Source organism: Rana temporaria, chromosome 6, assembly GCF_905171775.1.
Source record: "Rana temporaria chromosome 6, aRanTem1.1, whole genome shotgun sequence".
Lineage (NCBI taxonomy): Eukaryota > Metazoa > Chordata > Amphibia > Anura > Ranidae > Rana > Rana temporaria.
Window position 1 is genome coordinate 148036949 of NC_053494.1, and position 20381 is coordinate 148057329.

Sequence of the window (20381 nt, forward strand, 5' to 3'; positions counted from 1 at the left end):
GTGTGGGGGGTATTGCAGAGTATTGTGTGGGGGGTATTGCAGAGTATGGTGCGGGGGTATTGCAGAGTATGGTGCGGGGGTATTGCAGAGTATTGTGTGGGGGGTATTGCAGAGTATTGTGCGTGGGGTATTGCAGAGTATTGCGCGGGGGGTACTGCAGAGTATTGCGCGGGGGGTATTGCAGAGTATTGCGCGGGGGGTATTGCAGAGTATTGCGCGGGGGTACTGCAGAGTACTGGCAGGGGGTACTGCAGAGTATTGCGCGGGGGTATTGCAGAGTATTGCGCGGAGGTATTGCAGAGTATTGCGCGGAGGTATTGCAGAGTATTGCGCGGAGGTATTGCAGAGTATTGCGCGGGGGTATTGCAGAGTATTGCGCGGGGGTATTGCAGAGTATTGCGCGGGGGTACTGCAGAGTATTGCGCGGGGGTACTGCAGAGTATTGCGCGGGGGTACTGCAGAGTATTGCGCGGGGGTATTGCAGAGTATTGGTGCGGGGGTATTGCAGTGTATTGAGCGGGGGTATTGCAGAGTATTGCGCGGGGGTATTGCAGAGTATTGCGCGGGGGTATTGCAGAGTATTGCGCGGGGATATTGCAGAGTATTGCGCGGGGGTATTGCAGAGTATTGCGCAGGTGTTTTGCAGAGTATTGCGCGGGTGTTTTGCAGAGTATTGCGCGGATGTTTTGCAGAGTATTGCGCGGATGTTTTGCAGAGTATTGCGCGGATGTTTTGCAGAGTATTGCGCGGGTGTTTTGCAGAGTATTGCGCGGATGTTTTGCAGAGTATTGCGCGGGTGTTTTGCAGAGTAATTGCGCAGGGAAGGCAGAGCATTGCAGAGTATTGCGCAGGGAAGGCAGAGTATTGCAGGGGTTAATGCAGGGATGGCTGAGCAGGGATGGATGGATCTGTGACTGCAATAGTCACAGATCCATCCCACACTGCTGCTGCCATCCGCGCTCTCCTCTCACACTGTACCGATCGGTACAGCGAGAGGAGGGAGGAACCGGCGTCATCAGATGACGCCGGTTTGTTTACCTGTGATCGCGCCGTCATTGGACGGCGCGATCACATGGTAAAAGACCGGCGTTGCCGGTCAGTTACCGTGATCTGTGTAGCGCCGGGTCTCATAGACCCGGCGCGCACAGAATTTTCTGTGTGCGCGCCCGAGGCGGCGCGCATTACTGCTTCTGGTGGGCGCCGTTTCAGAACGGCGACCCCCAGTTAAGCAACCACCTTGCCGCCGTTTGTAGACGGCGGCTGGTGGTTAAGTGGTTAAAATCAAACCGATGGACCGCTGCCCCAATAGGTCCAAACCGATGGTTAGTACACAAAAGAATCGGTTCAAAACCCGCGCATGCTCAGAATCAAGTCGACGCATGCTTGGAAGCATTAAACTTTGTTTTTTTCAGCACGTCGTGTGTTTTACGTCACCGCGTTCTGACCCGATCGGTTTTTGAACTGATGGTGTGTACGCACATCAGACCATCAGGCCACTTCAGCGGTGAACCAATGGAAACGGTCCGTCGGACCATTCTCATCGGTTTGGATCGACCGTGTGTACGCGGCCTAAGTATACACACTCTCGCGTTTATCATCGGGAAACAGGCCGACAAGAATCCCGACAAAAAAATAGAGAGCAGGATCTCTATTTTTCTCGTTGAGATTCTGGCCAGATTTCCAGACGAGAAACCTGAAAGCCTCGTACACACGCTCGGATTTCTCGTCAAGAAAGCTCTGCCAGCAGTTTTCTTGCTAGTTCTTGCTGAGCGTGTGTACGAGACTTGAGGGATAAATGTTGAGTTTGCTTTAAATCTGAGGGTAAAACTCAAGGTTACTTTGATATCCCCTAAATTTGGCCAGTGGATAACACTAGTAATGAATGTGATCGATTCAATGCTGTGTCAAAAAAAGAAATCACTACGGTACACCAATCAGATACCTGCATTTATAATTCTGAAATAGATAAATGTCCGTTAGAGAATGGCTGGTTGTTAGGGGCATTGACTGTCATTATTCTTACATGAGGCTAAATACAAAACGTGTTACAATTTTAAAGTATATCATGTTTTTCCTCTGTCATAATAAATAACAATTTCCTTCTGTAAGGCCGCGTACACACGATCAGTCTAACCGTTTCATCGGTTAACTGATGAAGCTGACTGATGGTCTGATGTGCCTAGACACCATTGGTTAAAAAAACGATCGTGTCAGAACGCGGTGACGTAAAACACACGATGTACTAAAAAAAACAAAGTTCAATGCTTCCAAGCATGCGTCGACTTGATTCTGAGCATGCGCAGCCTTTTGACTGATGCTTTTGCATACTAACGATCGGTTTTGACCAATCGGTTAGGCGTCCATTGGTCAAATTTTAAAGCAAGTTCTCTTTTTTTTGACTGAAGGATAACTGACTGATGGGGCCCACACACGATCGGTTTGGACCGATTAAAAGGTCCTTCAGTCCGTTTTCATCGGTTTTGACTGATCGTGTGTACGCGGCCTGAGTGTGCCTGCAGAAATCCTGATGCAAGCAACCTTCCCTAGTCAAACATCGTTTAGGACAACTGGGTGAGAATCATGCTGTGAAAGCTAAAGGCTTCCCAAGTTGTAATATCAAGCACATTTACTAAGGAATCGTTATTACACAGACATTTTCCAACTTTTTGAAAAAAAGATTGTGAATAGACTGTTCATTGATTTATACCACGACAGTTGAGGCCGTAGCATTATACAATAGCCTGGAAACAGCTCATTGATTAGAGATCTGTGGGAGAGGAATGCTGGTGCTGCCTCAGTACAGAAGGTGTTGATAGGACAGGCAATAAATAATGATTCTGCTTTTGTCCTTTTGGCTTTTGCTTCCCTTGGAAAGCAGATGGACTGCAGAAGATCAGTGGGCCATGTTATGTCAAACCCTGCTATTAGTAAGGAGAAGCCAGTGACTGAATAAAAGGTCTTGCAAACCAACTCATTGCCTTTAGCCTGTATACTCATGGTAGGTCAGTTCCCACCATCAATAAGGGATTCCTGCCAAGAATAGCTCAATAGTCTCAACATAAAAATCATTTGGAGACCTGCATGTCTAAACTACACCTCAGTGCCTTTTATATACCACCTACTACCTACGTTTTCTTTTTAAACATGCCTTTTGTATATCTGTGACGTAGTGTGACTGCTAATATACAATTTCTTTTTGTGCCAGAAATGAGAGTTGTGTTATACTTTACAAAGTACTGGATCCAACTTTTACTGTTGTCTACAGCAATTAATCATATTCTCACTTTCTTGTTTCCAGTGTAAGTTATACAATTAATGAGAGTAGCGGATTGATTGGTAGCAAAAGCACAGTTTAAATATTTTACAGTTTTGATCATGGTTTCTTTTTTTACTTGTCCACAGTCCACACATTGGCATTCTTCCACCTGACTAATAGCCTGTACAAACACGATACGAAAATCGGACAAAAAATAAAGTTTTCGATGCGATTGTATGATAATCGGATCGTTAGTACAGAACTTTCAAGAGCCGATCACGACAATTCATTCAATATTATTCAATTTTCCTTGTATGATGCCAGATCGTACGATTTTTGTTCAGTCAGTACAGTTGTCGTCCGAAAATGCAATACAAATACATTACAACACCTGGCATCACTTACGATTATTTTTTTCTGTCGTACAAGAATTTTCGTGACTTTTGTAACCTATTAAATTTCTACTTGCGACTAGTAAGTGAAAAAAGTCAGAAGATCTGTTGTCCGATTTTTGCATCGTGTCATCTAGTTGTGGCATAATTGCCATTCTTAAAGCATCCCATGTCTATAAAACAACACATGGAGAATCTAATAGAGCTAATAATAAATAAATATATATAATATATATATTATATAACACGCACATGCGTATAACACGCACCCCAATTTTAGGAGGAAAGTTTAAGAATCTTTTTTTTTAAATAAAGAACTTTGAACTTTGAAGCCCCCGAAAAAATATTCCCATATTATCCTATGCTAACTATAGGAAGGGCAAGGGCAGCAATGGATCAGATGAGTGTGCAGTGTATTTCTGTATATCAGCCTCTGCAAACACCCTGAATTGTTTCTATCTTCTACTTTCCATCCTATAACTTATGAAAGAAGTCGAGAAACTTTAAAAATCTCTTCCCTGTTTCTCTTTCACCCTATCACCAAAGCTGAAAGGAGCCTCCAATACAATGGGAGCAGGACAGAGAATTGAAGATTATGCTTGGATTTATAAATAGCTGGTGTCTGCTCTATCCATGGAATAGTAAAATTATAGCAATGGTGGTCATATCTTGGAAACACTGACCTGCCATCATTGCAGCCTCGCCAGTGTCAGATTAATACCCTGCTGTCTGCGAAGGAAGAGGAGGAGTGAGCGTCGCTGAATTACAGAGCCGCGATCTCCTGTGTACCCAGCCTCCATCACTCACAGCCACGCCTCCTGGCCCTGCTCATATGATAGACAGTGGCCCAATGCGGAACCAAGAGGCGTGGCTGTGCGTGACGGAGCGCCGGGTAAACAGGAGATTGCGGTGGTGCTCGCTCCTCTTCCGGCAGGGATCGGCGTATAACACGCACCCACGATTTTCCCCTGATTTTAAGGGGAAAAAAGTGCGGGTTATATGCCGATATATACGGTATAAAGATATATATATATATATATATATATATATATATATATATATATATATATATATATATATTTATATATATATATATTTATATATATATATATACACAGTGGGGAAAATAATTATTTGATCCCCTGCAGATTTTGTAAGTTTGTCCACTTACAAAGGAATGAAGGGTCTATAATTTTTATCATAGGTTTTTTTTAAATTATAGAGACACAATATCAACCAAAAATCCAGAAAAACACACAAAACAAATGTTATAAATTGAGTTAAATGGCTCCTGAGAGTTACAGAAACTCCCTCTTGATGCTTTCCTGGACCTGTTTTTGTGGCAAAAAACTGCTCCTCAAAAGAATAAACCTCAGAAAATTTGATTTTATAGGCAATTGAAAAGTTATGTATTTATAAAACATATATATTTATTACAAAAAGATTTGAATACAATTTCAGTTTGGAAATACAAAACATAATAGCAAATAATGATATCACATTACATAACATTTGGATATAAACATGAAGTGGTAGTCCCCAGCTACTTGCTGTTTCTTCATCCGTAGATTACGATGAGATAAAGTAGGTGGGGATCTACAACGCGTTTCGAAATGTGCAGATATAAGCAAATCTTCTTCAGGAAATAATACCACTTCGGAAAAAAACTATTTACATTGAAAAACAAATAAATATTGTATATGACTATATATGGAATTACATCTGCAAATATGCATACAGGTGTAAACAACTATCCATACTCATATATACACTTACAATGTTTGAATTTTCTAGCAAGAGCACTCCTTGAGATGACAAGAGAACCATTTATCAATGTATCAATACTCTTGATCATAGGTGCTGTTCTTATTATTCTATATATATTCTTTAATATTTAGCATTTTCTACTTTCATTCCCTCTCTTTTTCCTTTTGTTTCCTTGTTGGCAGTGTTATTATGGTTTGGATGATGGGTGCTGAGTGTAATGCTTCAGGCAGAGATACTATAATGGGTGGTGAGGATCACAGCTTCGGAAGTCTATGGATATGGTATTCTTAACAGTTACTTTAATTTGGCAGAGATCAGATAATTTGGGAATGTAAGTGGTTTTATTTAGTCTGGTAATACACAGCCACCATGTGGAGCATCAGGGTTAACTTAAGGATAGTAGCAGTACACAGGGAAAAAGTTTATCGTGAATGTAGGGATACTTGCGGTGAGTGGTCTTCTGTTGTTAGTGCCACCCAGTGGCTTCTGGAGAGGTATACTGGTCAGTTTGGAGTAGTGGTGTAGGTAAGAGATTCTGCCTGTAGAGTAGGCTACCTGAGGATAGGGCAGTGGAGAGCCTCTGACTACCAGCATATAAGGGGCTCTGTCCGACCCAAAAGCTGGAAGTTGGAGGGGCTCTATCCAGCCCAATATTTGGTAGTTGGAGGTGCTCTATCCAGCCCAATAGTTGGTAGTTGGAGGGGCTCTGTCCGGCCCAAAAAGGAGATGGCAGTCGGGGCTCTGTCCTTCCCAATAGGGAGATCGAAGTCAGGGCTCTATCCCGCCCAATAGTGAAGGAAGTTAGCCATCAGCTACTGGAGCTATTTGCCTGGCATCAGGTTCCTAGCACAAACATCAAGCAATAGGCGCGTCTGTTTAAATAATGATACGAGGAGGAGCCAGTTGAGGTCGCTGTGACGTCATCACCCTGCGCCGGAGTTGGTGGAGATGTCGGAGCCCTGGTGGAGAGATGGGAATATTACAGGAGCCCCGGTGGAGAGATAGGAATATTACACTGAGTGAGATTTTGGATAGGATTTCCTTTCCTCCCATCTTGCATGTTGATTCTCTATCTTTATTTTAGATTAAGATGGTACGTTAATTTTCAATATATTTATATATAATGTTCCATATTTGGACACGTAAATCAAGTTTGGCAAATTATATGTAAAAATAATATATAATAGCAGGGGCACTGCTCCACTGCTGACTGTTTAAGAGACCTTTTTTGATTGTTGGTTTATTCTTTATTTTAATGACTTTGGAAATCGTATATTTTTCATCTTTTCTGCGCCTGTGTGTTGCGTGCACAGAAATGTTTTCTTTCTGGTTGTCTCCATCATGGCCGCTACCCTGGTCTCCGTATGTTGTCATCCTGGATACAAAAAAAGCGCCACTGCCCCCATCTATAACTGGCCATCGCAATAAGCAGCATTGGGGGGCGACATAAGGTATAAACAGGGCCAAGGATGAATCCAAGGGAAAAAGACCAAGCTTACTTATCGAGCAGCTCTCAGACAACCAAATCAACATGTCTAACAGTATGCGTTTAAAGCAGGGAGACAGGCAACACGGGGCAGGGCTATGATGCAATTGCGTACATTGATTGCGTAATTTTCCCGCGTATGCGCAGTACATTAGGAACGCCTTCAATGTCAACAGGCGCCATTCCTTGCTCACCTGTGCAGGGCATAGACGTTCCACTGATGTGGAGCCATGCCATATACTCTAGGACTGCCAGCAGCATGTTAGCACTTTGCAATATTGTACAGCGGGTATTTGCACAACTTACCTTCTAAATGCAAGATTGGAAAAGGATTCACACAAGTAAGTTAATTTTTTGAATTTAGGTAGCTACTGAAACTCCTGAAAAAACTACAGTTTTTAAAACTTTTTTTCCATTGATACATGTTCCCTCGGGCAAGACCCAGGTTCTCAAAGACGTTTTCACAGGCATACTATTGACACCCAGCAGGTACAATATTTAAAGGAATTTTTCATTTTTTTTATTTTTTTTATTTAAGCATCATTAAAATCACTGCTCCTGAATCTTTAGGTGCAAACTACAGAGCACACGGCCAGTACACACCAAGTAGCTTTAGGTGCAAACTACAGAGGACACAAGCAATAAACCACATAATAATACTGCAGCTAGCACAATCACCTGCCTGCCAGTAAATTAGGAAAACTGATCTAGCTAAACTATACAGTGTATAAATATATGTACAACACCTGGGATGTATATATATCCTCTACACACTGTAACATTAACTGACTAGCCTGCCTGCCTGCTCTATCTACCTGCAAAAAATTACACTCTCTCTGTCCCCTCTTAACCGACCTGCAGGTGGCCTTTTATAGTGTGGGGCGTGTACTAAACCCCCTGAGCCACAATTGGCCAAAGCCACCCTGGCTTTGGGCAATTATGTCTCTCTGTTTTTTGCAAGCTGTGATTGGCCAAGCATGCGGGTCATAGTGAATGCTTGGCCAATCATCAGCCAGCGATGCCACAGTGAATTATGGTCTGTGAAACGTAACTCGAATTTGGCGCGAACGACTCGTTTTGTTCGTATTCCGACGAACGATCGAACATGCGATGTTCGGGTCGAACATGAGTTCAACTCGAATACGAAGCTCATCCTTAGCTCTGAGCAATCCTCTTTTCTTTTTTCAGTGAGATAAACGGACAAACAGGAGAAAACTTTTGTCCGTTCTTCCCCCTTGCTGTGAATGACAGGCTATTTACATATCTCATGCACTAGCCTGAGACAGGCATTATTTTTTAATTCCCACCCCCACTACTTTTCTGAAATTAAGTGGTTACTTTTCTGGATTTTGACTGGATGTTGGTGATCATAGCAGAATTTAGTGTAAGGAATACACAGGAGAAAATTCATGAGCTCCCAACAACAGACCCACCCACAGAATCTGCAGTTTTTCAGTTCAGAGACAGAGGGGAGACATTTGACAGGTAAGGATACATGCAGGAGGCATCTATATCCTTATGGATCAGCACTATGGCAGTAGTTTAGAAAGGATGTGAGTGGGTTTACATCCACTTTAAGAAATGGCTTTGTGTATAAGTGAGTGCTACAGCGACCAACGGCTGAAACCAAAGCTAGTCAGAGCGAGAAAACTTCACCAGCGCTTTATTCAGCTATCACATTGTTACAGCAGAAGCAAAGTTTCGGAACCTTGCAGGACCCCTTCATCAGGCTTGTGACAATCACAGGCCTGATGAAGAGGCCCTGGAAGGCTCTGAAATATTGCTTCTGCTGTAACATTGTGATCACTGAATTAAGCTTTTGGACCCATTCTAGGGGTCCATGGTGTGCTCACAATGCTCATTATTTTGTATTATTATTATACAGGATTTACATTGTGCAAACAGTTTACGCAGCTCTTACGAATTTTGCTGATAAATATACTGTACTGTTTGTTGCATTTGGAGTTCAGCTCTATTGTTCATTGGGAGTGAAGGTTGTGTTCAGACTTTGCTGGATTCAGAAGAGCATCAAACACTGTGCATTTCTTGGGCAGTGTTCTCCCCGTGGCTCAACCACCCCCACCAAGGTAAACTGTAGGAAGCTGCGGTTAGACAAATACAATTCCTTCCCCTTGATTGCAAACCTGAACTGATCCAGTTGACTTAGTGTACATTTTTAGACTAGGCGTTTACCTGCCAGCAGAATTCCTAAAGAAAACACAGCATGAGTAAGCTCCTAAAAAAAAAAGTAACATGTCTTTAGGATATATTCATTGTTTGGAGCCCATATAAACTATGCAAGTCAAGTAGAAGAATAAGCACAGCAGCAGAGGTTGGGTCGCAAACAGGTCTCTGTTTCCGGTGGGCTTATAGGGTTTACTTAGGCCTCGTACACACGACCGAGTTTCTCGGCAAAAACCAACAAGAAACTTGCTGGGAGATATTTTTTTGCCGAGGAAACCGGTCGTGTGTACATTTTCGTCGAGGAAACTGTCGAGAAACTCGACGAGCCAAAAAGAGAGCAAGTTCTCTATTTCCTCGACAGGAATGGAGAAACTTGCCTTGTCGAGTTCCTTGACAGCCTAACAAGGAACTCGACGAGGAAAACGATGTGTTTCGCCCGTTGAGTTCCTCAGTCGTGTGTACGAGGCTTCAGCCTTTCTCTGCTTTTGCAATCACTTTAACCACTTGGGATCCGCCTGCCGTCAATTGACGGCTACAGCGCGGATCCCAAAAGCCAACAGGACGTCAATCGACGTCCGCCCCTTTGGGCGGTCCCCGCGCGCGCTCCAGAGCGCGCAGCGGCGAAAATCTGTGTTGGCCGTGTCCCTTGGACACAGCCAATTACAGATCGCGCGATCGGCCAATCAGAGTGGCCGTTTGCGATGCGATCTGTGCGGCCAATGAGAGATGATCTCATATGTAAACATATGAGATCATCTGTCATTGCCGGCTCTCACAGACAGCGGTGCTGTCTCTGGAGAGGAGACCGATCTGTGTCTCTTATACATAGAGACACAGATCGGTCACCCCCCCAGTCACCCCCCTCCATCTACAGTTAGAACACTTTATAGGAAACATATTTAACCCCTTCCTCACCCCCTAGTGTTAACCCCTTCAATGCCAGTCACATTTATACAGTAATTAGTGCATATTTATAGCACTGATCGCAGTATAAATGTGAATGGCGCCAAAAATGTGTCCACCATAACGTCGCAGTCCCAATAAAAATCGCAGATCGCCGCCATTTCTAGTAAAAAATAAATAAAAAATAAATAATTCTGTCCCCTATTTTGTAAGCGCTATAACTTTTGCGCAAACCAGTCACTTATTGCGATTTTTTTTTTTTTTTTTAATTGGGATATTTATTATAGCAAGAAGTAAAAAATATTGTATTTTTTTCAAAATTGTCGCACTTTTTTGTTTATAGCGCAAAAAATAAAAACCGCACAGGCGATCAAATACCACCAAAAGAAAGCTCTACTTGTGGGGAAAAAAGGACGTCAATTTTGTTTGGGAGCCACGTCGCACGACCGCGCAATTGTTAGTTAAAGCGACGCAGTGCCGAAAGCTGAAATTTCACCTGGGCAGGAGGGGGGTATATGTGCCCAGTAAGCAAGTGGTTAAGCAAGTGTGCAGCCAATCCACTTCCCCGGGAGGAGAGGGAACATACAACCCAAGGTGGAGTTATGGGAGTTGGGAGGATTAGGTGTACAGGACAGATTGTGAGGGTTGAGCCCAGGTGTGACAAGCTATGTATTACTTCCAAGATACATTAATTATTTTTACTTGCTCACTTTGAACTAGCTATAGGCTTTACCTTTTTTTCCTCAATATCTATTTTTGTTGTAGATGTTTGTCAAAACCATTAGTTATGGTCAATGTTACAGGTTAAGTTGACCCAGAACACATATTTATAGGGAGCTAGTCACGATCAGGCTTATGCAGGAATCTGAATATTCTTGCTTCAGCTATTTTAATTGTGCATGCTTAAAGATTGATATTGCAACCTTGTCAACTGCCTAACCTTGCACATTTAGAAGATGGGAGGTAGTGTGTGAGATCAGGCAGTTGACAGGCCGGCAACTGTTAGACTACAAGTGATCACTGACCCTTTAATGGCCTCAGCAATGGCAGCTCCTATATTTGTAGCCTGACAGGTTTCTTTTAAATTTTGAATTTATGCAACCTCCTTAAACCATCCAGTGCTTTTAATAATTCTGGAGATCTTTGTGCAGATCTTTGCACTTCACATCCCAGGTCTGTCTGTTTGCTATGGCCATTTTGAGGTATTTCACCATTCTTGTTAAATGTTCTATTTATTATGCCGCACAGGTTATACAGCAAAACGAACCGTTTACCACTGACAGGGGTGCTTGGAATGATCAGCTTTTATTTACCTTTGTCCCAATAGAAAAAAAGCCTCTTTGATTGGCCCCACCAGATGATGTCACTACCATGCATGCGCAGGAGTGCAGTAATCATAGGTGTGCGCAGCTTTTTGCATTAGAGCAGTGGTTCACAACCTGGGGTTCGGGACCCCCTCAGGGGTCGAATGACTATTTGCCAGGGGTCACCAAATCCTGGGCTGTTCCTGAAGCGCGCACTGCTTTCCCAGCCTTTTCGTGACCACCCAACAGGGCTGTCCCTGGAGCCTGTGGTCGGCCGCCCAGCTGGGCTTGTCTTGGAGCCTGCGGACGCCCACTCAGCCTCTTTGCTGACGCCCATTTAGTTGATGGCATAACTAGGGGGCAAAGACTAGAGGTCAGCTGACTGTTGAGGAATGTGAAGTGGGAGGGGCTGGAGGAGACCCTATATCCTGATTTTGGCATAGGAGTCACTTGGAGACACCACAGAGCTGGAGACACAGTGAGTAACACTACCTGTGATTAGAGTTGCCATTAAAAGTCCCCACTACAGTTCTCAGATCAGTAGATGACATTGATCAAGAGCACCTAAGTTGGCCTATCAGAATACCCCCCAGCACTGCCATTGATCCCACCACACACCAGCACTGCCACTCATACCATTCCCCTAACCAATGAGTAAAAAAAGGAAACAAAATAGAAAATAAATGTAGGGAGAGAAAAAAAAGGGGGAGGAACAAAGAAAGGAGAACAAAGAGTGGTACATCCTAAAATGTACCATAAGTGGTTTTAATACTGTACGAGTGGAAGGTACTCAGGGAGAGCGTTTTCTGTGGGTTAGGGCCGCAAATTACTTGTCTTGCCTTGGGTGCCGACAATCCACGCTACAAAAATTTTACTGGAGGAAGGGAGTCACCGCTCCAGGTGGGTCTTGTAAGCAACTTAGGAACTTCTCAGGAAAACAAGGTGCTGACTAAGCACTGAATCAGTGTGAAACGCGTCAGCTGTCCCTTCCTTTGGCTGTGTTTGTGATGCATGTCCATTTTTACTAATAAAGACAACTTTTGAAGTTACTTTGGAGTGCGGCTGTCCATCCCTTTTGAAATTCTACACACAAATTTTACTGCTGGGGTCCCCACAACCGCCTATGGCAGTAATCCCAGCTAGTGTGCAGAAATGTAAACTGAGCTGCAAATGCACAATCCAGCGTACATTCTACAGGAGATTGCGAACAGGCAGGTAAGTATATTTTATTGCAGAATAGACTTTTCATGTCTCCTCTGCAATAAAAAACCTCTCTGTTCGCAATTGTTTACTTTTTATTTTTAGTTCCACTTTAAAGTGGTTGTAAACCTAGTTACATCACTTTTACCTACAGGTAAGCCTATAATAAGGCTTACCTGTAGGTACTGGAAATATCTCCTAAACCTGCACAGTTTAGGAGATATTTACCATATGGGCCTGCACCAACGTCACTTAAGAAATGACACGATCGTGCTGTTTCTAAAGGGCCCATGCCATGACCGGCGGGAGTGTAGTCATGCAACTCTGGACAGTCACAGAGCCGGAGTCCACAGCCCCGAAAGGAAGAGGGTTGAAGATGGATGCGGCCACCAGCGGGGACATCGGGGACATTGCAGGCTTCATTTTCAGGTAAGTGGCACATAATGGGCTAGTATGTGATGCATACTAGCCTATTATGCTTTTACTTTTCAGGGAACAAAAGAGGAAGTAAAACCCATCAGGGCTTACTTCCGGTTTAAATAACAAGCACTAGGTTGTTCTTCATCTTTGTTAATAGTGTTCTATCTCTATGTACCCATTCATATAAAGATACTAGCAATGTTTTTGTCTATTTTTAGACATGCTACAGGAAAATTCCCTGACTTCCCCGATGAAGAAGACGGCGGATCCAAGGCTATCTTTGCTCAGAAAACACCAGAACAGGTATTAAACCAACATACAACATCTTCTATATACTATTTGTAATGCATGTTTTCCCAGTGCTTCTATATCTATGTTCCAGTATACATTCTGAAAGACCCAAGTTTCTGCAGCTTATAAACCCAACTCCTTTGACAAAAGTTCATTGAGTAATCACATTTTGTTAATCCGGCAGGGCCATCCACTGTTAGACATTTGGCTGATTCCTCTGAATGGGCTGAAATTCTAGGAGTGTATGGCCAGCTTTTTTAATGTAGAAGCCATCTCTTTGTCCCTTTGCAACTCCCTTGGGTTGCCCCAAGCACTACTCTTAGGCCTTGACTTGTGCCTAAGTGAGGATTAAGCCTTACTTACTTACGGTGCTACTCCCCCCCCCCCACCCCCCCACCCGGTTGCTAAAATGCCCTGACTGCCCCCTTAAGTTTTGACAATTGACAGATAAAAAACAACAGGCAGGCATTAGCGACAACAAGAGGCCAAGAGGCTAGGCATAATATTGACTCAGGGCCATGATGGCAGGTTCATCTATGGCTTTGACCATTCTTGGAAGTAAGCTACACCAGGGCTCAAAATTTCAAGTCTTGAGCCATTAGCCAGGCCTCAAGGGTTACTCGCCATCAGTTTCCACACCCAACCCCTACCCTGCTCCGCCCCTAATTCTGCCGCTAATCACACCTCATAAATTATCTCATGAAATGACACTTAAATGTTTTATGCAGAATTAAGTTACAGAAATAAATATGAACAACAACTTTATCAGTTCCCCTCAGCACAGCCTCACCTGTGCCCATCAATGCAGCCTCACTGTGCCCACCATTGCAGCCTCACCGTGCCCCCATTGCAGCTTCATTGGGCCCCACATTGCAGCCTCATTATTCCCCCATTGTGGACTCATTGTACCCCCATTGCAGACTCATTGTGCCCCACATTGCTGCCTCATTGTGCTCCTATTGCAGACTCATTTTGCCCCCATTACGGACTCATTGTACCCCCATTGCAGACTCATTGTGCCCCCATTGCGGACTCATTGTGCCCCACATTGCTGCCTCATTGTGCTCCTATTGCAGACTCATTTTGCCCCCATTACGGACTCATTGTACCCCCATTGCGGACTCATTGTGCCCCCATTGCGGACTCATTGTGCCCCCATTGCAGAATCATTGGGCCCCCATTGCAGACTAATTTTGCCCCCACTGCAATCATGACAGGATGAAGAGGAGAGCCGTGGGATCGCAGAGCCATATAGCCGGCTGTTAGAAATTACATTGAAATTTCCTCCGCTTTGCTCGCTCACACAGCCCCGCCTCCTCCTGACCCTGCGCTTGTGATAGACAACACATCCCAGCATTGGACCCACATTCTGTCTATTACAGGTGTGGGGTCAGGAGGAGGCGGGGCTGTGTGAGCGAGCAGAGTGGAGGAAATTTCAATGTAAGTTCTAACAGCAGGATATAACGGGAACAAAGATTGTCTCTGGACAGCCACACTCTGAACAAATTGTAGCCTTTTATTAAAAGAAGGACAGAACTACAAGTCACAGTAAAATAAAACCTGACTGCTGACGCGTTTCGCACTGAAACTAGTGCTTAGACATAGCTATGACTAAGCACTAGTTTCAGTGCGAAACGCGTCAGCAGTCAGGTTTTATTTTATTTTGCTGTGACTTGTAGTGCTGTCCTTCTTTTTAAAAAAGGCTACAATTTGTTCAGAGTGCGGCTGTCCAGAGACAATATTTGTTCCTGCTTTGCTAAGTGCATTGCCTGCACCTGAGTTGTCTGCAATGGAGGATATTCATTTGGGTTCCCACCTGGAGCGGCTACTCCCTTTTCCCCAGCAGGCTATAACGCTCTGCGATCCCGCGGCTCTCTTCTTCCTCCGTGCTCTCTGCCATCAGGGCAATCGCTGGGAGAACAGCTCCCGAACAACCCAGCCCGCTGTCGGTGCTCGCCCCCCACTCCCAGGCAGCCCAGCTCCTCGCCAGACCTCATTTTCCACTTGCAAAATGCGAGTAGGCGAGTGAAAGATTTGAGGTCTGAGCTACACTTCATTATTAACCTTTCAAGTGCTAGGGCAGGGGTCTACAAACTACGTCCCTCCAGTTGTTCAGGAGCTACAATTCCCATCATGCCTAGTCATGTCTTTGAATGTCATAATTTTACAATGCCTCACGGGATGTGAAGTTCCACAACAGCTTGAGGGCCGTAGTTTGGAGATCCCTGTGCTAGGGCATCTGACAGTTGAATGATGGTGGGGATGTTTACTATCCAGGGGGGCAGAAGTTAAAGTGGAGGTTCTCCCGAAAAAAAAAATTTAAGATTAGATTCATGCTCATTTTGTCTAGGGGAATCGGCTAGTTTTTTTTTAAAAACGAAGCAGTACTTACCGTTTTAGAGAGCGATCTTCTCCGCCGCTTCCAGGTATGGTCTTCGGGTCTGGGCGTTCCTTCTTGATTGACAGGCTTCCGACGGTCGCATCTATCGCGTAACGAGTAGCCGAAAGAAGCCGAACGTCGGTGCGGCTCTATACGGCGCCTGCGCACCGATGTTCAGCTACTTTCGGAAAATTGTGACGTGATGGGTGCGACCGTCGGAAGCCTGTCAATCAAGAAGGAACGCCCAGACCCGAAGACCATACCCGGAAGCGGCGGAGAAGATCGCTCTCTAAAACGGTAAGTACTGCTTCATTTTTAAAAAAAACTAGCCGATTCCCCTAGACAAAATAAGCCTCAATCTAATGTTAAAAAAAAAAATTCGGGAGAACCTCCACTTTAATGTTGACTCATAAAGAGACATGTGATCCAGAAGGCTTTGCAGGGGTTTGGTACTCAATGGCACCTAAAAGTACCTGCTCTTTGGCACTGTTGTTATCTTCGGCACTTTAGAGGACAGTCCAGGTTTACTTAAAGACAAGGGGAAGGGGGATCTGTGGTCAGAAAAGACTGATTTATTTCAACTTTATTCTAGCTGTCAGCTGTCACTTTGTAGCACTACACAATAAAAGATTGAAAGTAATTCCAGATACAGCATTGCATTTTCACCCCTGACCCCCTGCAAACCATTGCCTTTTCTTTGCAGTTTTATCGTTGTCACTGGATCTGCAGCTTCATGGAAAAGGATCTTAATCCCTCTTGTGCATGTTACTGGCCTGCTCCTGCCTGGGCTTTGTACTCTGGCTCCTGTCTTTGATCCTTGGAGCGATAATAAGTATCAAATGTTAGCACATGACACCGAATACCCCTGGAGAGAGGTGCCTATGCTGCTAAGTCCAGTCAGGAGTTTGCTGCCATGTCAAAGTCTGGCTCTGAAATTTTTGATCACTTCCAGCCTGAAGCTTTCATTTAAGAGACAAATTCTTTCCAGATTTTTATTTCATTATTTCATAAACATATAAAGGTTTGGGCAAATGTTATATGCCATCTCCACAGACCACTAAAAAGGACTATTGTGTTACAAATGTCCATGTTAAACAGCATGTTAATAATAACCTGTCTGTGTCCTGCTGTCAGAACATCTTCTGCTAACAGCCTGTAGGGTCTGAAGGCCGCAGTGGACGTTATAGACATAGAATCAGAATGGACAGCAGGGAAGATGAAATAAGTGTATTTTAAACTGTGTCTAAGAAGCAGAATATGTATCCTCCATATTGTGTCCAGACGGCAGCAATCCAGGAGATTCCCCCTTCAAAGTGCAAAGCTTGAGATGAAAATATAACATTTAAGGACATAAATAATACATTACTATAGTTCATAAAGCAGAAAAGCAAATGAAAGACATATGTATACCTTTGCCCTGTAACTACGGATGTCCTATGTTATGTTCGTTATCTTGGCTAGGGGGACACTGTACCCTTACTTAGCGATAACTGACAAACTACTAGACTATTCTGTTCCTTACATTTAAAGGGGTTGTAAAGATAAAAAATATTTCCTAAATAGCTTCCTTTACCTTAGTGCAGTCCTCCTTCACTTACCTCATCCTTCCATTTTGCTTTTAAATGTCCTTATTTCTTCTGAGAAATCCTCACTTGCTGTTCTTCTGTCTGTAACTCCACACAGTAATGCGAGGCTTTCTCCCTGGTGTGGAGTGTTGTGCTCGCCCCCTCCCTTTGACTATAGGAGAGTCAAGACGTCCACTAACAGACAGCTCCTTTCACTATCTGTAACGTAGAGAGCGTCCTGACTATCCTGTAGTCCAAGGGAGGGGGCGAGTACGACACTCCACACCAGGGAGAAAGCCTTGCATTACTGTGTGTAGTTACAGACAGAAGAACAGGAAGTGAGGATTTCTCAGAAGAAATAAGGACATTTAAAAGCAAAATCGAAGAATGAGGTAAGTGAAGGAGGACTGCACTAAGGTAAAGGAACCTATTTAGGAGAAAAAAAATTGTACCCTTACAACCCCTTTAAGCTGCTCATATATACAAACACCAGTTTGGGCTGGTAAATTTCATATAATTTATATTAAAGTCTATCACTCTAAATAAAATGTTTTGTGAATAGTGTAGGAAAGGGTTAGAACCTTCAGTTTTTACTGCACTCTGGGGTTGATTTACTAAAGTCAAAAAGACTGTGCACTTTGCAAAGTGCAGTTACACTCTGCAAGTGCAAAGACAAAAGGAGAGCAGCGCCATCTAAGTGCAGCATTATTAACCACTTGCCGACCACCGCACGCAGATGTACGTCGACAACATGGCATGGGCAGGCAAATGGGCGTACCTGTACGTCCCTTTAAATTTGCCGTCCAGCGGGCGCGCAAGATACGTGCCTCGTGAGTGTGCTCGCGGGTCCCAGGAACTCGATGTTTCTGTGCGGCCCGCGATTGCGGTCGGCAAAGGCAGAACAGGGGGATGCCTTTGTAAACAAGGCATTCCCCTATTCTGTCTAGTGACATGTCACTGATGGCTGTTCCCCCGTGATTGGGACCGGTCATCAGTGACGTGTCACTCATAGCCACGCCCCTAACAGTAAGAATCACTCCCTAGTACTGACTTAAGCCCTTCAGCGCCACCTAGTGGTTAACCCCTTCACTGCCAGTGTCGTTTTTACAGTAATCAGTGCATTTTTATAGCACTGATCACTGTAAAAATGACAATGGTCCCAAAAATGTGTCAAAAGTGTCCGATGTGTCCGCCATAAAGTCGCAGTCACAGTAAAAAGATCGCCGCCATTACTAGTAAAAAGTATCTGTAGCTGCTGACTTTTCATTTTTTATTTCTAGGATGAAGAACTGCTTTAAGATCTGACAGTCTTTATCAAGCATAGGTCTCCTATTGCATCTCATTGTGATTCGAATAAAATCCACTGATTTCCATGCAGAATACAGTAATTGTACCGCTTTCAGCATCAAAAATCTGACATAATCATAACGCCAGGGAGGTTAAAGGTCATTAGTCTGCAAGAAAAGAATGCTTGCACTTGGGACAGTTCACCATTTAGGTAAAATATTTCAACTGAATATGTCCATCCAGATCAATGTGACAGCCTGTTACTACCCTTGACTTCCCACTGTGGATTACACAGCATGATCAGCATGTAAAGCAGAACAGTGGTCATTTAGAGTCCTTTGGACTAAGGATTGTTCCCCGAACCCGCTATAAAAGAACTTTTGCTACAAGTATTTTTAAATAAAAAAGCAAATTTTACCATGGTTTGTGAACAGTATATTTATATAAGTGGGAGAAACCAGAGCATTATGGGAAAAAAAAGTTGTGCCAATATTCAGCGCATTCAGGTTCCAGAACTATAACATTATTAAGATCTAATATTTTAACGAATGCATCTAAATGTGTTTGGGTTATGAAAAATGTCACGACCCGCACATTTACTTCTCTCTTATATATTTTTCTTGTTTCAGGTTGCTGCTGAGCTTGCAGCTAAAGAGGAGGCCAAGGAAAAAAAGAAAAAGGAAAAAGGAAAGGGAAAGAAAGGAAAAGAGAAGAAAAAGGAAAAAAAGGGAAAAGATAAAGCTAAAGGAAAAAAGGGGAAAGGCGCAGACGAGGTAAGAAGACAGCTGTTCTTAGTGACACGTGACAGCACAAAAAGCTGCGGTGCTCCATTGCACGTGTCTCAGATTTTATAGCCACAGCAGATATACAGTAAATATATAGAATACAAGCTCAGGTAGCTGGATCAAATGCCAGCAGTAAGAACATATAGCAGCAATATGGGACCTTTATAAGCAGTGAGTGTATGTTTACTACTGAAGGAATATATAATCTGAATAAAAACACAGCCGCTCTATGTTCCCAGGGTTATATACATTTTAGGGATGCAACGATACTAGTTTTTTTAGAGCGAGTACGAGTACCGATACTTTTCCTCAAGTACCGTATTTATCGGGGTATTGCGCGCTCCGGCGTATAGCGCGCACCCCTAAAGTGGACCCTATTCCTGTGGAAAAAAGATTTTTGTGCTTACAGTTTTGGTGTCTTGTGCGGCGTCCATCGGCGGCCTCGTCGGGTCCGGCGTCCGTCTGTGGCTTCGGGTGTCCTCTTCGTCGGGTCCGGCTTCCTTCTGCGGCGTCCTCCCCGCTCGTTTCCCGCTTTCCCGCGCCGAGTTTGAATAATGCGCCGGCATATACCGAGCGCAGTACACTCCTGTATAGTCGGGCAGGCTCGGCTACTCTCGCGCTCACGTCCTGTACGTCCAGGACGTGAGCGCGAGAGGAGTCGAGCCTGCCCGACTATACACGAATGTACTGCACTCGGTATATGCCGGCGCAGTACACTCGTGTATAGTCGGGCAGGTTTGGCTCCTCTCGCGCTCACGTCCTGTACGTCCAGGACGTGAGCACGAGAGGAGCCGAGACTGCCTGACTATAGACGAGTGTACTGCGCTCGGTATATGCCGGCCCAGTACTCAAACTCGGCGCGGGTATCGGCATATATCGCGCACACACGATTTTGCCCTGATTTTCAGGGCAAAAAAGTGCGCGGTATACGCCGATAAATACGGTATTCGCTGATATCTATTTTTTTTGGTGCAGTGCGATTTGAACCCATACAAAATAAATGGCCTCAAATCGCATTGCAAAGAATCGCATTTGATTTGAACAGCAAGGTGGTGCAATTCCTGTTCGAATCACATGTGGTTTCCCGCACCACTCCTCTGTGAACCCAGGCTGAAATCAGGCGCGTACACACGATCGGAAATTCCGACAAGAAAACTGTGG

At 44.1% G+C, this 20381-nt stretch overlaps 1 protein-coding gene across 1 annotated transcript in view; it reads left to right on the forward strand.

Moving 5' to 3' along the window:
- The window catches only part of IQCA1 (IQ motif containing with AAA domain 1), a 297557-nt gene that overhangs the window by 191227 nt on the left and 85949 nt on the right, over nt 1–20381 (forward strand). Inside the window, exons 8-9 of the mRNA XM_040358492.1 lie at nt 13131–13215; nt 19065–19208. Of these exons, the coding sequence (XP_040214426.1) occupies nt 13131–13215; nt 19065–19208 (229 nt within the window). The remainder of the gene's footprint in view (nt 1–13130; nt 13216–19064; nt 19209–20381) is intronic.